The sequence below is a fragment of the Chanos chanos genome, chromosome 1 (assembly GCF_902362185.1).
Source record: "Chanos chanos chromosome 1, fChaCha1.1, whole genome shotgun sequence".
In the NCBI taxonomy this organism is placed as follows: domain Eukaryota; kingdom Metazoa; phylum Chordata; class Actinopteri; order Gonorynchiformes; family Chanidae; genus Chanos; species Chanos chanos.
Genome location: NC_044495.1, coordinates 8555509 through 8574346, shown reverse-complemented (window position 1 = coordinate 8574346; position 18838 = coordinate 8555509). Strand labels below are relative to the sequence as shown.

Sequence of the window (18838 nt, the reverse complement as noted above, 5' to 3'; positions counted from 1 at the left end):
TTCCTTTAGTGTCGTGGAGCGGAAATCTATACCAAAAAGCAATCCAAAGGTAAAAACACACAGAGTAAACTCGTTATTTCTTTTTCAAATCTTAATTGACGCCAAGATCATACTTATTTTCTTGGATACAAGGTAAGCTTTCAATGCTCAGTAAGACAACCCACCGCGATTTGAAGCCGCGACGTATATCCATTCTTAGCTTACAGTATGATAGTTGAGTAGTCACACCTTAACAAACTTACCGGCATCATGATTGCGAACGGGACAGCTCGGCAACTGGCGGGTCACACTATCCCTTTTCGTCTTAAAGCCAAATGAATGGAACATAGACGTACATGTGTTTTCATGTGTCTGTTCTCCTCACTACTTCAGACTTTCAGTCGTTCGCGCGTAATCGCAGTTCAGTGCTATGGATAGAGTAAGAGGATGCTTGGGCCGAAGTGGGTCATCGACGTCAGAATTTCAGACATAGTTACTCTAGCACTTGCGCAGGTTTCTTGACTATGTGCGTGCTCAATCAACACTCGGAATAACTTCTTTCCTAACTCCAATACTGATTTGCATTCTATTCACTGGACCGTCAATTTTAATCTTTACGTTGATTTAGGCTAAAATACAGACAAAAGGACTGCTTCATCATGCTGTTGGGTGAGGAAAATCGTGCTTATTTTTAGTAACTGTGGTAAAGGTGTCTAACTTCGGTAACACATCTTTGCAAATTATTTTACCGTTGCGATCTTTGACAAATAACATTTCGTTCTCAAAATAACTCACTGTGCCAGCACAAAAACCAAAACATTTTAGTCGTAATTTTATCAAGGGCGCTTGGAATAAACCCAGTATTGGTCAGATACAGACACAGTCTAACACAAAAGTTCAAAAATCAAACGGAAATATACCTGGGAGACTATGCAAACTACTGTTGGACTAATTATATCAAGTCAATCCAGCACTTGAATTCTTGCAGCTGTCTGTTTTTGACATTTGACAGCTAACTAGAAACAGTCTCGAACTGACTATTTCTTGGTGTAGATATATCCCATAAAGTCTCTCTCTCTCTCTCTCTCTCTCTCTCTCTCTTTCTCTCTCTCTCTCTCTCTCTCTCTCTCTCTCTCCCCATGAGCACATTTATCTGTACACTTGGACAGGCACTAGAATGAGTGATAATAAACAATGACGTAGGGAACATTCTTAATATTACGTAAGCCAGAGTGAGTCTCAGGTTTGGGGTTTTTTTTTACTTGCAGGCCGAGCGTTTTCTCTACGTATAAGCCTACTTTTAGGCCGACGCAACATATTGTCAATTAATGTAAAAGCAGTCAAGGGCGTCTGGGCAGTATAACAAAGCCGAAGGAACATCAGGGCGCCTTGAAACGCGCACAGTATTATATTATGCACAAAATTTGTGACATTTTATCATTGAATGTCGTTGAATAAGTGTATCTTATTTGTAAATCATTAAAAAGAGCTTCAATCCCATGGTATACCAGTGTGTCTACTGGATCACAAACATAACCAAATCTCAGTTTTGACTTACTTTTTTTTCTTTTGTTTGTTTGTTTGCATTTTTTGTTTTTAGCTGAGCTTTCTGCTCTCTGAACAAGAGTAAGGCTGAAAATGTAAAGCCATTCAATTAGATTAAAAAAAACCTTCCCCCAAAATACTAAACAGTTTAGTGATGAGGTGTTGTGGAAACTCTCAGCCAAATCAGATGCTCTTAACACAATCACACTTATTATTTTGAAGGAAGAGTAATCCCAAAATGACTACTTGAGTTAACCAACAAATTGTGTCAGACCTTTAACTAGATTAAGATTAGCAAATGACTTCTAGCCTTAGAATTAACAAATGTCACACATAGGTTCGACAAATGTCTAATGGATTAATGGCTAAATCGAATTTGTATTTTGTCAGGGTTTGTGTTTCACAGTTTTCTCCACGAGACTTAACTACCAGTGTAAGAGCCTGTAAAGACTGTAAAAGATCCATGGTAATTTCAGCACTACATAATTTGAACTGCAGCACAACACATGTGAAGAGTGATGAGCCGTGAATGTTTTATGAAGGTGGTGGGTGTTTGGTTTGAAATTTTAATATGGCTACGGAACATAATCCTGCCCAAGACTCCTTTAACAGTCTTTTTTATCAAAGATATTGTGCTCTCAGAGTGCTTTGTACTGCAGTGAGGGTTAGTGATAATGGACGACATGACTTTTCTTGTCCGTAGCTTGTGTAAAAGCTCGTCAGACATCCACTGATTGAAGAAAAACACACACACACACACACACACACACACACACAAAAACAGAGGCTGATGAACAGTCTTAATAAGTTTATGAAATCCAGTTGCTCTGTTGTGCAGAAAAAAAAGCTGCATCTTTTCATTTGAAAGCTGTATTTTTGTCCGCTAAATTAGGACAAATATGAATTTGGGACGTCATCTTTACAGCAATATGTAATCTAAAAAAGTATGGAGGAAAATTGGTCAGCTTTGGGCGCAAGCAGTTAAGAATTAAAAGACCAAACATAGATTTATGTGGTCTTATCCTATGACAAAGATCACTTGCTACTAAAGCATTCACACAAAGTTGTACAGGATTTTAACATATTGAGGTAAAAACCCCTTACCACTAGACCTTGGATTGATTCCAGGAAAATTATACATTTTCAGTTGTTTAGCCATCATTTAGTAGGTCTCAAGTGGTGGCAAGAGTTACTAGTTCATCATCTTCAAAGAAGCTACAGCTCATCACGGTACCATGAAAGAATACACACCGATCAGCGAGTGCACCTGTACTGCCACCTAGTGGTGAACCAATCCCCCTGCAAGCAGATCACCACATCTATGAAAGCACCTGCTTTTGTTTGAGCTGAAATATTTATGCGCATCATAAATGAGGCCCCCGGCAGTAGGTACATCAGATGAGAGTTTAAATATTCTATCAACTATCAGCTGGTGGATAAACAGAACAAAGTCATAGCTAAAAATGCATTATCATAAACCCACTGGCCAAGCAGCTGCTATATAAACCACACTACACAATTGTATCATGTGCTTCCTTTGTTTACCTACCCAGAAAGCCTTGTTTTACTGGAACAGTAACACAAGAGTTACACCATAAGCATGTAGCAATGTCAATACAGGAGCAAAGTGGTGGGGGAAAGAAAAACCCAGAGACAATTTAAATCAGAGGAATTTTATGTAATTACTTCACAATCAACAGGGATTACTGTGGTTGTTTTCAATTGTTCAGCTGGAGAATCTTAATGTTAAATACATCCATCCATCTGATTGTTCAATAAGATGGAGGCCCCGTATGTGGAATGTCTTGCTCTTATTTTTAAATAAGAAAGTAAAAAAAAAAAAAGCCTATATATATACCAGAGACATCAATGTTAGTACAGATTGAGAACTGTGCTCACAGCATAAGTCAGGTGTTGAATGCATGACCTAAGACAACTATAAGCACCGACAGAGTACCATGTAAGACCATTCATCAATAAAGCTGTGTGCTACTCATTATTTTCTTGTTTTTGTTTTTTGTTTCTTTTTTAACCCATTAACGCAATTTTGAATAACACAGTTTAAACTATTTAGGGTCAATTGTTTTGGAGCAAAAAAAAAAGAAAAAATGAAATCATTAAATCACACAAATGTGTATGTTGCGTGAACTGTACATTTGCCATGTGTGACTTTTTTTTTTTTCTTTTTTTGGTTGGTTGGTTGGTTGGTTCACATGATTAAATGATGGGAATCACTTCATAGAGTATTTAATTACTTCATTAAAGATAATGCTGGTTACTGATGGACGCTGATCTCCCTGTGTGCTTGGCACTGTAATCTTGCTCAAGTCATTGTCTTACATAGTCATTAACTCTGACAATAATAAAAAGAAGAATCAGTATTCAGTATCTCCCATTTGCAGTAATACCCTGGTTTTCTCTAGAACTGCTCGTTCACTGAATGCAGCAGTTTTGACCATTGGCATCCTTGAAGCGGAGACGCATCTTGGGCTTGTACTTTTCAAGGTACAGGAGTTGTTTCGAGTTGAAGGCCCCACGTCTCTTTCTGCAATAAAAGAGAACTTTACTGAGAACTGTCTGTGTGGATGTGTGTTAAAAGGACATATACAGTGTGATTAGGAAAGCAGGGTGATAATTCATTCAGACTTACTCTCGTATAAACTGGACTGCATCCTCATACATCATCCCACACTCGATTAAGGCTATGGCCACCAGAACAGGCGCTCTGCAAGAAAACAGGACATGCTGTGCAATTTAAAAAAAAACAAACTAACAAAAAAAAAAAAGCCTAATTGCATGTCCCTCTGATGTGTTTGAAGACATGGAATGTACTGGTGATGTGAAGGGAATTATCAAAGAATTACCAGCAGTGTCTAAAACCAACCCCTCACAGTTTTTTTCAGACAGACATGACAACCTTTACCACTGAGCAGATCACCTTGTAATAGAGGTGTAATGGTTCACCTTACTCATGGTTCTGTTGGACCTCCTTTTTTGGGCTGTAGTTCAGTTCGTATTATGGTTTGACTTTAGAGAAGAACTCAGGATTGAACTTTTCTTTTTAGACAAAAATTTAAAACAAACAGTAACAAAACTCTTCAAAAAAAAAAAAAAGGAGAGAAGAACACTAATCTTAAGTACCTTTTATGATAAGGTTCTTCTATTAGAAAATGAGGAAATAGGAAAACCAATTTACCAGCACTTAGTTTTAGGCTGTTCTCAGTGACAATGAGTGGAGGAAATCTGAAGATCAGTATATTTTATGGTTCTTCATTAAAAAAAAATAGCAGCAAGATCTCCACTGTCATAGATGGCAAAAACCAACGTACTGCCACATCAGCAATCTGAATGAGGCAGCAGGATCCTCAATATCAGGAATGTCTTTATTTAGAGCCTTTATTATAAATTAAACGTCATTTGCCCTTTCAGCAGACAAAGAAGCTCATGACGACTGCAAAATGACACCTAAATGCTCTAATCCTTTTCACATCAGTGCATCTCAACTCCTCACTTTGAGAAGCCTAGAGATTAGATCTACACAACTGTGTATTCCCTGTGATTTGGCATCACATGTGGGCAAGACAAAATATCACTTACAAGAGTCTGTGGTTTACTTCACACGTACCATGAACCAAACTGAGGACTGACAAAACCACGACTACATCCCTCCCTTATACTTTTCACCACTACCACACACTTACCTACTTTTCCTCAATTTCCTTAATAAAGATATTTCCCTTAGTTTAGCGAACGTATATGAGTTTAGATTGAGAAGACTGAAGAGGAACCTCACTTCATATGTAATGTATATACAGTTCATTGTGAGGTTAAACCTGCGTTAAAAGCTTTTTTTCACAAGCGTAAAGCTGAAACATCAGAGGTTATTTACAGAGCCCGTCAGATCAGAGAATAGTTCAAAAATGCTTCATGCAGACCAAACTCACCGGCCCAGTCCAGCTACACAGTGGACTGCAATGCAACAGCCTGGTTCTTCTTTAAATTTACATTTCAGGAGGTTCAGCCAATCATCAACAATTTGGTCAGGTGGTGAGGATCCATCATCAAAAGGCCAATCCTTGAAAAGTGAGAACACGAATCAGGTTCTCAAACTCATTAAATGTCATTCAAGGATTAAAGTGTTATACATCTGCTCTCTGTTTCTAGTTTTTGTGCTGCTTTACAAGACACATAAAATAGGAGGACTTCTTACTAAAACTTCAATGCCTTCTTTTTCCACAGGGGCCTTGTCATAGGTGGCATCACAAACCCGTACCAGCGTCTGTACCCCAAATGCCTTTAATTCCTGAAAGACATGGAAACAAAATATAGACAAGACTCACTGTGTATCCCCATCATTCTCCATGAGGTGGGAAACCCATGTTCATACTGATTATGATGAGAGTAAAACCATGTCTTACCTCTGTAAATTTGGTCAGCTGTGAATTGGTGGGGTTATGGGTGATCAGGAACCTCATGCATTCATAGGTGATCTCAACAGGTGCGGGACGATTCATGTTGACACTAAGATGGTTAAAGAAGAATCTGACAAAAATTATATGATAAAAGTTTAACTAAAAAGAAACTGAAAAAATATATATATATACCTTTAAAAATTGGACTGTGGGGTCGAACTCTGGGGTGTTCAAAAACAAAATTTAAAAAAAAAAAAGAAGAAACAGCCACAATTTTTTTTTTGAATTAAAAAAAAGGAGGAAGTAAGGTTCTATCCTTCAGGTTTGTGGTTTCTAGTTACCCCATTCAGGAGAAGTGAGATGATTATTTGGCGCTCAAGAGTGGAAAAAAGGGGTGGCTCTTCACTGCCTGGAGTGGCTCAAACCAATTCATACACTTGAACTTCGGGGGGAAAAACAGCCTCTCTCCCACAGTGCGGAATATTAGAAGGGCTTGTAGGTAGTACAATCTTCATATGGCAGGCCCTCTGTTCACTTGTCCACAATGACCAGGTGCTGTGCCTGGCAAAACTCTCCACTAATGCTCACAAACGCCATAAATGTGCAGCCTATGTGAAAGAGCAGAGACGGAGAGACGGAGTGGTAGAATGAGCATCAAAAAATCCAATAAAACCACACTCTTAATCCTAGCCTACAGCTAACAAATATTGCCATGTGACTCAGACTAATATTGATTTTTTTAGGCATTCAATACTCATGAACCGGGTGCCACAACATTGCTCTATTACAGCTACAACTGACAGATTAACGTCCAACCTCAAATCAGAGCACATAAGTTAAATCAGGAAAGTAATTCTAAGTCATTTAGTACTACACACCGGCACAAATGAGCAATGTACCAAAGCACTATGCCGTCACGTCTGACGCTTACTTTCAATAGTAGTAATGAAAACAGGTCGAGAACTCCGCATTCTATCCACACCATTGGTCCCACGCTCCACTTGGCCCCTATAATGAAACGAAACAATGACATGCAATAAGAGAACCAAATCCTAAATCTGAATTTCACAATACATTAGAACTCATGTACAGAGTGAACACAAAGGTCACCTCAAATCTGACAGTTAATATCGTGACCGTCTGCCGGCACCAGTAACACTACACAGGAGGTAATACGTGTAATACATGTAATACACGTTACCGATATCAAAGAGACGCTACCCGCCGGCCTTTTATTATTGTTATTACTACTGTTTTGGTAATCATCCCAAAATGGAGAGAGCTGGCAAGCTCCGTTAGCCTCCTAGCTAGAAAACGGACCAATCACTGCTAGCCTAGCATTTCTGTCAACAGTGAATAAGCTTAGCAACAAGGACAAACAATAACTAGCGAGATTAACAGTTGGTAACCTATCAGTTCAACAGTATTTGTTCGCTCTCAAACTAACAGTTGTCTCGTATGTTTTGTTTCCACATAACGACGAAGATTCTCGAATTAGCTGGTTTATGAGTTGCTGAGAGAGAAAAGAACCATTTATTTATAGAGAGCTGTATAGCAATCAGTACCTAATCAATGAATTAACCCTTTATGGTACATAAAAGTATTTTAGCTTCGCATCCCAACCATTTTCTTGATGAATTAACTAGTTCAACAGCGTAACGTTAGTGATGAGTGACTTCTTGCTACCTGGCCAGCTAAACTGCGTGCCCGGTCTTGCTGACTGTTAGTCTGTGCCTTTATGCTAGCTGACCTAGCTATGCTGTGACGTTTACTGCTTTGTTTTGTTCCGAGTTTGATCGACTACTCTTGCTGTTCGAATAAACAAAGCAAGAAGCATTAACTAGTCCTTCAACTGACGTATAACGTGCACATAGTTAAGTAACACTGATGTACTTTTCATCTCGAAGCGAGTTGCCTTAAATCGTATTTAGACAATACAGCGGTTTGCGTTTGCTTCCATAATTTCGTTATGCTAGCATAACATAATTCGGCCACCCTGACATTAGCTGGAAGCTAACCTTCACCAGACTGATTTAAATGTCGCTCTGACATGACAAAACAAAAGCACACGCAACAAGTTTTACCATAAAATATACACCAGATTAAATAAATTACATCAAACGTTAGACTGACCCGTTCAAACTACTTACAAAGATCAATCGGTACATAGAAATACCGTCACAATCCGGCAAAGAGGGGATTAACAGGAGAGAGAGAGTAGCAAAGCTAACCTTGCTAGCAAACCTCCCTCGTTGCTACGTTATCCGTTTGTTCATCACTTTTGTATCTAACCGCACGAGACCTCGGTTGTTAGCGGTGTCTATGGCGTCACGTCACTGTCGCCGGGCTCAATCGGAGTAGCTCATCAAACCTCCGCTGGAAACGGGGTTTAGAAGGAACGCATTTTAAAAAAACACTACACATCTAAGAATTAGGACATTATCTTTTTGATTCCTAAATCTAACAGGAAAAATCTAACCATTACAGGTAGACAAATGGAGGGTAATTACGCTGATGAATATAGCTTATAAAGTTACTACATTATTTTTCGCAACGAAAAAATGACTCAGGTAATTTATGAAACTCAGATCTGCCTTCGTGTGGGCAATTAGTAGGCTAATATTGGCATCATTATTTTATACAAGCCCATTCTCAGATTTTATATGAGCAGCTTTAGAGCAATGCAGTTTTGGAGAAAGTTCATTAAGGTATTAAATGTTTTACACTCATATCAATTATTCTGTATACAATCATTTAATATATTTCCACTGGGAGAGTGTTTCATCAAGCCTGCCCTGTTTACCCTTTTCATATTTTACTTGCTGTGAAATTATGGTCTGAGAGCATCCATAACGTTACAGAGTTTTCAATATTTGGAAAAGATAGTACGGTCAAGAGGGGGATGACAATTTTTTATTAGATTAGAGGAGTACTATAATACTGTGACATCATGCATCTCCTACCATGAGGATACTTGCCTTCCAAAAAAAGACAACTAGGACAGGTTATCCCCCCTCCTTCATTCCCTCTACACAAATGACTGTACCTCTAGCACAGTTGTTCTAAAAGTGGGGTCCGCGACCAATCGCCAAGGGGTCGGCGAAATAATTTGCTATAAATTACAAAATTGTGCTGTATCATTAGAAAATGCATATCCGCAGATGGGGACCACTTGCACCGATATAACAAGCATATTCTTTCCATTACCCCCACCCATGTTCACTTTGGGCCAATAGAAACTCTGATATGACTGTGACACGTCACATCAGTCTGTTAGGAATCACTCACTTCACTCAGGGTGCAACGAACCGTTCCTGCTGCTGCTTACCTTGGCTTATTGGCTAGCTGGCGAGCATGGAGAGATATCTGATACTTGCTATTTATTACTTGAAAAGTTTAAATGCTGTTGAGTCCAAATGCAATTTGAATAAAATGACCCCCTGTTTAAAAGTATATAAGTGGTATTAACATGATTCAAACTGAAATGTGTCTCTGTTTATCACTATGAAACAGGGCTGAAGTATTTAGATTAAGAAGTTTTTAGAATACAAATGTTTGAAAAGTTTTAGAATACAAATAGTTCCACTAGCATGTAAGAGTACAAATGGTACTAAGCATATGCTTAATCTGTGTTACGATTATGGGGGGTCCTTGGAAAATTTTCTTTCTTGTAAAGGGTCCCTGGCCCCAAAAAGTTTGAGAACCCTTACTGTAGTCGATCTGTTGCCAGACTACAGAAATTCATGGTTGACATGACAATGGTGGGTCTCATCTCCAGCAGTGATGACCTCACTTCCCACAAGGAGGTTGATCATCTTGTGTCAAGGCGGTCCTGCATTAACTTAGAGATCAATCTACACAGGACAGTGGAAATGGTCATACATTTCGACAGGCAATTGTCTGCCCGTCTTCCCCTAGATTCAAAGGCACAGCTTTAAGCACAATCTGTGCTGACTCTTCTATGTGCAGGCAAACAGCTCCTCCCAATGCTGCCGTCATAGAGATCAGTGGAGCGCTTAAGTGTGTTTTGGTAGCATTTGTACTTTACTCCAGAGTAAATGCCTCTGCTAACTTTCAGTTTTACTTCACTACACTTTCAGAAGCAAATTGCTTCTTTTAAACCGATGATTCATTTCCCCAAACACCCTCGTTACTCAATGCAGTGTTAAATCAGCGGAAAACAACAAATACACACCAAGCTTCACTCAGTGAATGACTACTAAATCACGTCCTCACATAGACGAGATCAGTGTCCTCAATGTTACCACGGTTATGGCCAGCTCGTACTTATTATATCCCAGTCTCATTTCTGCCTTGCTCAGTATCAGTATGTTATTCAGATGAGCGTATAAGCTAATATATTTGGTATAGTTGCAGTTACTTCGTCCATACTTGAGTGACTGTAATAGGATTCGTAGGCGTTCCTATAAAGTCACTGAAGTAAAAGAAAAAAAAGGTGCTGGATTTTTTTTTTTTAATTTTGTAGAAAGACTCTTCTAAACCATGTATAAAGCATATAAAACATCAGTGAAGCGTCCCACTACCTTTTTGTTATTTATATCATGTCCTTGTATTAAAACTTCTACTTGAGTTTTCTCATGGGTTACTTTAACTTTTATTTCAGTCATTTTCCAGAGAGATAACTGTATTTCTACTCAAATATGGTTACTGGGTACTTTATACAACAATGCCGGTTATGTTGCAGAGTCATCATGACCTGCGCGACACAGTATCTCTGTGGTCTCTTCCTCGGGGCCACCTGCCTCCCCAACTAGTGCCCCTAAATCATGGTGAGCTGATCCTGAATCAGATGAAATGATACTTCAGAGTAAATTACGTACGATACAAGAATCGTCTCAAATATTTACGTACATACACCTGCGAATGGAATTCAGTCAGTATTTTTCTTTTGTTTGCATGTTTGTTTTTGAACAACAACCACCAGCATTTAGAGTAAGCAGTGATATAGGTGAGGTATGTTGTATTCCTTTCTTTCTTTTTTTTTTAATGTAAACAGATTTAAAATTACTTGGCTGAAAATATATTACACATAAATAGATAAAATATGGAATGCCCCTTTTCTAGCTGCTCTAGCCTACATTCGTGTTCAAATTGGATTTGTATACTTTAACCATTGTAAGCTAACCCTGTGATATTGTCCAAAATTTCCCTGTTTTGTAAATAAGGCTTCTCAGCATTAAAAAGTAGTTTTGTTGATAAAAGGACAATATGTACGCACATGAATATTTTGTACATAATTTCCCCAGTAATTATGAGAAATGTAGACTAAGATAAAGACATCGTGGAGCTGTTACTTTCAGGTTATGAAATGTCAGTCGGGATTACAGGTTCATAAAATGAATGTAAACATTTCGTCAAAGGTTTAACGTCATCCAATCCAACTGTAATAATACACTTTTGAGAAATAATTATCAACAAAAGAATAAGATTATTCAAACAGAGAGCTCCATTATACTTCACAAACTGTGAAAGAAAACCTGGTTGTTCCTGTGCAAAGAACATTCACAATGGATGTGCCTTTGATGTCTTGAGTCTTTATACCACTGTTTTAAAGAATATGACATCCTGATGTGAAATGCCTGATTTCATACACATAAATGTCAGTTTGCCTACCTGACCATAAACTTTCAGAAATTTCTCTGCATGAATTAATTAATTTATTTATTGAAAATTATATAGCCATTGAATTTTAATTTGAAAACAAAAACAATTATTTTGTATATAAATGTATTGGTTTATACACTGCAGACTCATTCTGAATTAATAGTAAGAGAATCTGTGATTTTGCGATTTGTGATTTTTAAATTGATCTACAGCAGCTGTGATAGTGTGCTGTTGTGTTTGGAAAAACATCTGCTTCAGGCCGTGAAACAATCACTTTACCTCGACCACGATGTTCAAACCACATGCTTTAAGTTGTTCTAACTCAAAAATAGAAATAATCACACTCTATATTCATTTCCCAAACTATGTCCCCATCGCAAGACAAGAACAAAATCTCTGGTACTTTTCTTGATAATGCTATATTCGTAAAAGAAAAAAAATGTGTAAAGCTGAGGTTAAATGTGTGTTATGCAGCAAAGTTTACGAATGGATCAATATTGTTATGTATGTATAACTGCACGTATGTAGCAATAATTATTGAATTATAGACGGAAAAATCCCTATTAAAATTGTTTGTTTTGCTCATTCTGTGTGTGGGAGTGGTTGTCTTTTCAAAAGCTATAAATTGGACAAGTTAGCTCTTGCAAAGTGTCTTCAGAAACTGCTTACATTCCAGCTCAAATGATGTAAGCTTACACCTCATAATACAAGCACCGCCCACACTCATCTCTCTGGATAGAGACAGGTATTCAGTTGCAGTAGTCACACCTGGGATGGCCATTTGTTGCTAAACACAGTACTTTTCCATTTGTTACGAAAAGACTTCAGAGCTGGTTGGACTGGATTTTTTTCAGAGGGACTGGTGTTTTCTGTCCATATTCCGTCGTTACCTCACCCTTAAGTTTATTTGAGATTTTCGGTACACAGCATATCTCATAAGGTAAGATTATTTTTGATAGTTATAAGTAGTAGTTGTTTTTGGCAGTGGTGTAAAGATTTTTGTGTATCTGTGGCATTCAAAAAAGTATTTGATGTGCCACAAGTCTGAAGTCACAAACCAAGTCCATGGACTTCAAGAATTACTAACTCTGTCTACACAGTTTCTGTAAAGTTAAAGCGGTTTGAGCTTTTTTTTAATGAGTACATCTCTGGTCATAGGAAAGAAAATCGAAACATAGGCTGATCCTGTTTAAAATGTTGTAAAGAATATTTTCCATCATAGTGCCTTTCCTTTGTTTCGTTTAAGCTTTTTCGTTGTCTCTCAGTCACTTTCGAAATTAGCCATTACTCTATGGCTGTAACTGAGAGGCCTGTGGCTGATAAATATATTGTGTTTCCATTGAGATGTATCTGTTTGGAGTTTTTTTACCTGTTTCCAATGTTTTACCATTATATTAGAAAAGTGATTTTACTATTACTTGCTACGTCCAGGGGATCTGCTACATTCAATTTTGGCATTAGTAAAAACTTTTTTGTTTACACAGTTTCCCCTCATAATCACCTCTGCTTTCTGGAATATTTGTGTCTGTGATGACGTTTTAGTTAAAAGCATTACCATCAAATTGTTTTAAGTCTTGAGGTGGAGTTAATGAACAATCAGGTTTCTAGTCCATGGCTTTCAGTTTCCAGGGCCAGCCACCAGTAAACCAACAAAAGTTGTTCGTCAACCTTTCTAAAATTACAAACTGGAAATTTGCTGCATTACACTCTGACAGGCCGTGTGATTGCTAACTGTAAAGCATTAATCCCTATACAATATACAAGAATGGTACAAGAATAACACATTTCTTTATGACTAACAAACGTTTCAGGGAGCATTAAATCTGTTTGGGATCATAATTAAACATTGGGTGTCATCACTTGTTTTGCTTATAATGGGACATTTTTCTGTCTTTGTTCGTAGGCTGCGTACAGGGGATCGGGATGAACTGGTCAGCGCTGCAGAGCCTCCTCAGTGGGGTGAATAGGTACTCCACCGTGTTCGGCCGCGTGTGGCTTTCCATGGTGTTTGTGTTCCGAGTGCTAGTGTTTGTGGTAGCAGCACAGCGGGTTTGGGGAGACGACAGCAAAGACTTTGTCTGCAACACCAGACAGCCAGGCTGTACCAACGTCTGCTATGACCACCTCTTCCCCATCTCTCATATCCGTCTGTGGGCCTTGCAACTCATTTTTGTCACCTGTCCATCTCTCCTGGTGGTGGCTCATGTGAAGTACCGTGAAGAAAAGGACAGGAAGTATTCCACCCTACACGAGGGCCATCACCTTTATGCAAATCCAGGGAAAAAACGTGGTGGACTGTGGTGGACTTACCTCATCAGCTTATTCTTTAAGGCGGGAATCGATGCAGCCTTTCTCTATATCCTTTACCACATTTATGAGGGCTACGATTTACCCCGCCTTTCCAAGTGCTCCCTGGAGCCGTGTCCCAACACGGTGGACTGTTTCATCTCACGCCCCACCGAAAAGAGGATATTCACCATTTTCATGGTGGTCTCCTCAGCGGTCTGTATTTTCATGTGCATCTGTGAGATGTTCTACCTGGTAGGAAAGCGTTTCCACAAGATGATCAAAATCCGCCAGGAAAACGAGAGGCTGCTCTTTGCTGAGACGCACGATATCACCAATATGGCTCTTCCCAGAACACACTACAAAAGAATAGACCCCACTCTAACCAGCAACCAAAACCTGAGTAACCTAAAAACAGAGGAGTCTGTCGCAGCCAAATGAAACAACCTTTAGTTCAAAGGTACAAGACAAAATGATCATGGACTTGATATAATAAGGGATAAATGTCTCAATGTGGGTATGGGGGGGTGGGGGCGGGGAACCCTTTTCTTGAGTTTTGTAGAATGACTTCAAATGAACTGGGACTTATGTCTTTAGCCAAGTTTGTCATTTTGTTATTTTATATTTTCAATTCTGACTCTTAGGTATTTTCTACTTTTTGGATGGTAGTCTTTTGTGTGTGTGTGTGTGTGTGTGTGTGTGTGTGTGTGTGTGTGTGTCTGTGTGTGTCTGTGTGTGTGTGTGTCTGTGTGTGTGTGTCTGTGTGTGTGTTTGTGTGTGTCCAATCACAATGGAAAATATAACATCGCTTGAGAGGGCATATGAATTCAGCAGAGGGCTCAAGCCTAGAATGTTTTGCAGCTCCAGTGGTATGAACAACCTTATCAACACATCAGACAGTGCTGTTTTTCCTCTCAAATAGCAGCCTTGTCAAATCACTGTCAGATAGATTGCATTTAGTAGACTATGTTCATTCACGTATGGAGGTCATTTTGCTCAGTCAGTTGGATGCTTTGAAATTAGTCCTACATATGCAAAGCTAGCCATAAATTTACATCAAAACCAAAGCCTTGTTTGAATAGCCGACAGGAATTTGCATCTGTGTTGTCCATCACATTGCTATTTCATCTTAAACATTTCTTTCTCCTCCTTCCCCTCCTCCTCTGCTTAGATATTGTTCAGTCCTCCATTATTCATTTTTTCGTCCAATCCGTCCTCACTGCAGCCCACACCGCTTCTCACCTAAAACACATTTATAAATAATATTTTTTCAGCACATAGAGGCTAGTACACTTCCATTTGCATGTTACATAAACCACACCTCTTGATCTTTTGCCTTCAGCAAAAAGTAGTGTTTACTTCACTCCTACCTTTTCCATCTATATCTCACACACACACACTATTGAAGCACTTCAGTTCCTGAACTCTCTGTTCACTAAAACACAGAAACATCAATTCTTCAGTCAGAGTATTTTCAATAAATTTTTGCATTGTGAATGACATCTTCTGTAAATGTAAATGTTCTGTGACATGTATATTTATTAAATGGACTTTCAAGTATTGGTGTAAGAGAAATGTTTACCACTGCAGAATCAACAAGTATAATGTTAATGTTAGATCTCAATCATACTGACCAGAGTGCTTGCAGCCAATATTCCACTGCATGATTCACCCACTCAGCTCAACTCCTCCTACACATATGCCCTGACTTCGCTAAATACACACACACGCACAGACACAGCAAAATCAACCTGCCAACGTTCCTCCTCTCTCTCTTTCTCTTGCTCTCTTGCTCTCTCTCTCTCTCTCTCTCTCTCTCTCTCTCTCTCAGAAACACACACACACACACACACAGATGAAGAATCTACCACCAGTAATCCTCCTACGACAGACCTTTTTCAGTTAAATCTTTCACCAGAACAGGAAAATCAACCTTCTTACAATGAGCTGCGCTGGAATTGTTATTATAATGAATTCCTCTGGATATTCAGGCAAAGCTGTGAAGTACAAGATGAAACTGAACACCTCTGACACACTCACCCTGCAAACACAGGGGTAACAGATGGAGGCTAAGACAACAACAGAGCATAATGTGGGTTACTGTTGAGCAGAAAAGGTGGCAGAAAAGTCACGCACCCTAATTGCATAGACACTTGAACATGGTGTCAGCCGAAATACAACCCACTTGTGTATTATGGCTGGCACACAATGCATTTAATTTTGGCCTCATTTGGACTGATCTAATTAAACTGTCCAAAAATAGCCCTTCTGGCCCTTATATCCCCACAAGCGAATCAGCTTCGTTTGCCCCTCTTAATATAACACACTTGGGATATCATATATTTCTAGGCCATTAGACAGATGGAGAGAGAAGACAACCAGGAGGGGGCCGACAAGAAGCCTGTTGTGAAAAGAAAAGCTTTATTTCACTGCTGAATGTAAAGCTAAAATAGAAAAACTCAGAGAAGAGAGACTCATCTTTGCTTTATTGTGGACCCCACAATTCCTTTATTAACAGTTCTTCTTCTTCTTCTTCTTCTTTTTTTTTTACAGTGATACGTTTCGACAAGATCCACTCATATCCATGTCTACAACATGTAGAACACAACTCATACAATCAATCTCTTTTTTTCTGTGCGTAAACCAAATATAGCAAATCAACATCAAACTATAAAGAGATCAGTGTTACTGCAAGTCAAAATAGTGTACCTTTCCTTCTCTGAGGTCACAACAGGTTTATATTGAATTGTTAACCAGTCATTCCATACTTTGTCTGTTATACTGCAGCTCAAAGATACAGAATTTACCTTAGCATGTAATATGCAATAACCACAGCAGATATTAAGCATGATTTACTGATTTACAGACAAGTTTCTCTAGTGTGCTTTAGGTGTTCATTTCATAAAATAATGCCAACATTTATCGATAGAAATCCTGATGTGAAAATCTCACAGCATCACCACATCTATTTATAGCCACAATATTTATTTAACACATCCCAAGAAACATTTAAAAATAATGAAATTAATAAAAAATAAGAGAGCATTTGTGTTCAATGACTTTAGATTCACGTTTGAAAACACAAATTCTGAGATATCAGTTGTGCTTGACTATTGATATAATTTTTGCAAGTTCTGTAGTTCTGTAATGTGAAAAATCACAAGCATTTGCAATATTAGAAAGTATTTCTAAGCACATTCTTTCTATTCAACACGCTGATCTTCACTGGCATGTGATTATGCAGGATGATAAGATGCTAAAAATTCAAGTCAAGTTGATGTGTAAGCTAATAAAATGAAGGTCAGACTGTTTTTTTTCTCTTTTTTTTTTTTGGCTAAGCTAGATGAGTTGTAAGGACAGACTTTATCTCAGTATGTGGTACCTCTCCCCCTTCTGTGAATCATGAGGGTGACGCTTCCTGCTCAGCACTTTCCACAGTAACAATGGCTTGAGCAGCTAGTTCCCCTTGCTGCCAAGAAACCTGTTCTGGCTGAACATCACGGAGAAGACTTGTTCCCGGCTGGTTATCACAAAACAGCTCCTGTAGTACTCCATGCTCCAGCTCTTCCCAGTGGTCCCAAACAGGCTGTGATGACTTTGGCTGAGATTCAGCATCAGACAGGTCTGAGTCCCAGTCACTGTCCCCAATTGTGGAGGCAAGCACAAATTCTGCCTCAGACTCACTGTCGGAGTCTGAATCCTTTGAACCACCGTACACAGAATGACCCTCTGTGACAAGCATGTTGCAGTCAGGAGCCGCAAGGTAGACAAAGCTGTCAGTAGAGAGGAAATCACATTCATCTGGGTAAGTGGAGGATTTGGAGAAAGAATTGGGGTGTGACAGGTCTCTGTTTACGGTGGTGGACACTCCTACCTGTGTAACAGGGGGTAAAACTGATACTGCCAGGTACACAAAACTGTCTGTTGCAACAAATGAATCCGTGTCACCACTGTCCAAAACAGTCCCACGTACTTCATGTTTAGAAGGGGAGAGTGGCAAAGGTAAATCTGTTTTGGGCATGTTTACAGTGTGACAAAGGTCCTGCTTTACAGGACCACCGTCCTCAAGTTTAGAACACTTTTGTGAGTCTGAGATTTTTACATTAACATTTTCATTGTCTGATTGCTTGTGCGACTTTTTATTGAGTGAACCAGTCTGTGGTGATTGCTTATCATCTTTTAGGCCAGAGGAGAATATTTTCTCTGTGTCTTCCTTTCCGAGCTCAAAGGATGTTGTGCCTCCTATGTCAAAGTCTGACATGGGCTTATCACTGTCAGAGGCGATGTCCTCATGGCTGGTGTGGCTTGGATTTGACATGTAGATTCCACTGGAATCTGAGTCCAAAGTCAAATTTGAGTCAGGTGATCCACTGTGTCCATGTTTATTGCCCATTTGAGTCTCAAGCGTGGTAAGATCCAAACTGGTTGGAATCTTGGTTTGGGAAAGGTCTTGCCTCTTTGGCTGTAATACAATAACATTTTGTTCCTCCTCCCCTGCTTGTAAACTGGATTTGATCTGGTTCTGGTCCTGGTCAGGACTTTCTGCCCCCTGAGTATCTTCTATCTCTTCCTTGTTCATTCTTTCAAGTTCTAATAGGTCTTCAGCTCCAAGTTCTGAACTTGTTCCAGAAGGGGCCTGTGAACCACCAAATCCTGTTGGTGGTTGCAAAAGGGGCCAGCGCCTCAAGGAATCTGTATGCTGAGAATCTGACTCCAACCATCCATCATCCCAGAGAGAATTCACCATCTCAAGCACTGCATCCCAGTTTTCCACTTCTGTATCAGGACCAGTGAACTCATTCGTGTTTTGCTCATCTTCTTCCTTCACAGGTTCTATTTTGTCCTCCATCTTGGCTTCTAAGACTTGTTCTTTTTCACCATCATTCCCGACAGGTTTAGCTTTGCGCTCTTCCCGTTCCTGCAAGATCCTCCACTCCTGCATCAAACAATCCTTGAGTTCTCCAACCAAGGGAGACTTTCCTAGCTTTCCT

At 39.2% G+C, this 18838-nt stretch overlaps 2 protein-coding genes across 4 annotated transcripts; one reads left to right on the top strand and one right to left on the bottom strand.

The window, feature by feature from the left end:
- Window positions 1–3622: 3622 nt before the first annotated feature.
- On the bottom strand, window positions 3623–8243 carry ptp4a2a (protein tyrosine phosphatase 4A2a). Of its 3 annotated transcripts, none has more exons than XM_030771744.1 (8): window positions 8168–8243; window positions 6868–6944; window positions 6278–6544; window positions 5943–6066; window positions 5735–5827; window positions 5469–5599; window positions 4175–4249; window positions 3623–4069 (listed from the first exon to the last, which is right to left on the bottom strand). In XM_030771744.1, the coding sequence occupies exons 3-8, from the start codon at window positions 6280–6282 to the stop codon at window positions 3958–3960; spliced, it is 540 nt and encodes a 179-aa protein (XP_030627604.1). In that variant the 5' UTR covers window positions 6283–6544; window positions 6868–6944; window positions 8168–8243; the 3' UTR covers window positions 3623–3957. The 3 variants fall into 3 exon arrangements, with proteins under 3 accessions (XP_030627604.1, XP_030627596.1, XP_030627613.1); XM_030771736.1 differs by having other exon boundaries at window positions 8087–8203; XM_030771753.1 differs by lacking the exon at window positions 8168–8243 and adding an exon at window positions 7047–7139.
- Window positions 8244–13484: 5241 nt separating this feature from the next.
- gjb9a (gap junction protein beta 9a) lies at window positions 13485–14288 on the top strand. Its single transcript, XM_030778850.1, has one exon. The coding sequence runs from the start codon at window positions 13485–13487 to the stop codon at window positions 14286–14288; it is 804 nt and encodes a 267-aa protein (XP_030634710.1).
- The last annotated feature ends 4550 nt before the right edge of the window (window positions 14289–18838 follow it).

Excerpts from the sequence above, each read along its gene's own strand:
- ptp4a2a (XM_030771744.1), bottom strand. Across the intron at positions 5,600-5,734 it reads AAGAAGGCATTGAAGTTTTA|GATTGGCCTTTTGATGATGG; the intron begins GTAAGAAGTCCT and ends TCACTTTTCAAG. Across the intron at positions 4,070-4,174 it reads GCAGTCCAGTTTATACGAGA|AAAGAGACGTGGGGCCTTCA; the intron begins GTAAGTCTGAAT and ends CTTTTATTGCAG.
- gjb9a (XM_030778850.1), top strand. The coding sequence starts at position 13,485 with ATGAACTGGTCAGCGCTGCAGAGCCTCCTCAGTGGGGTGAATAGGTAC.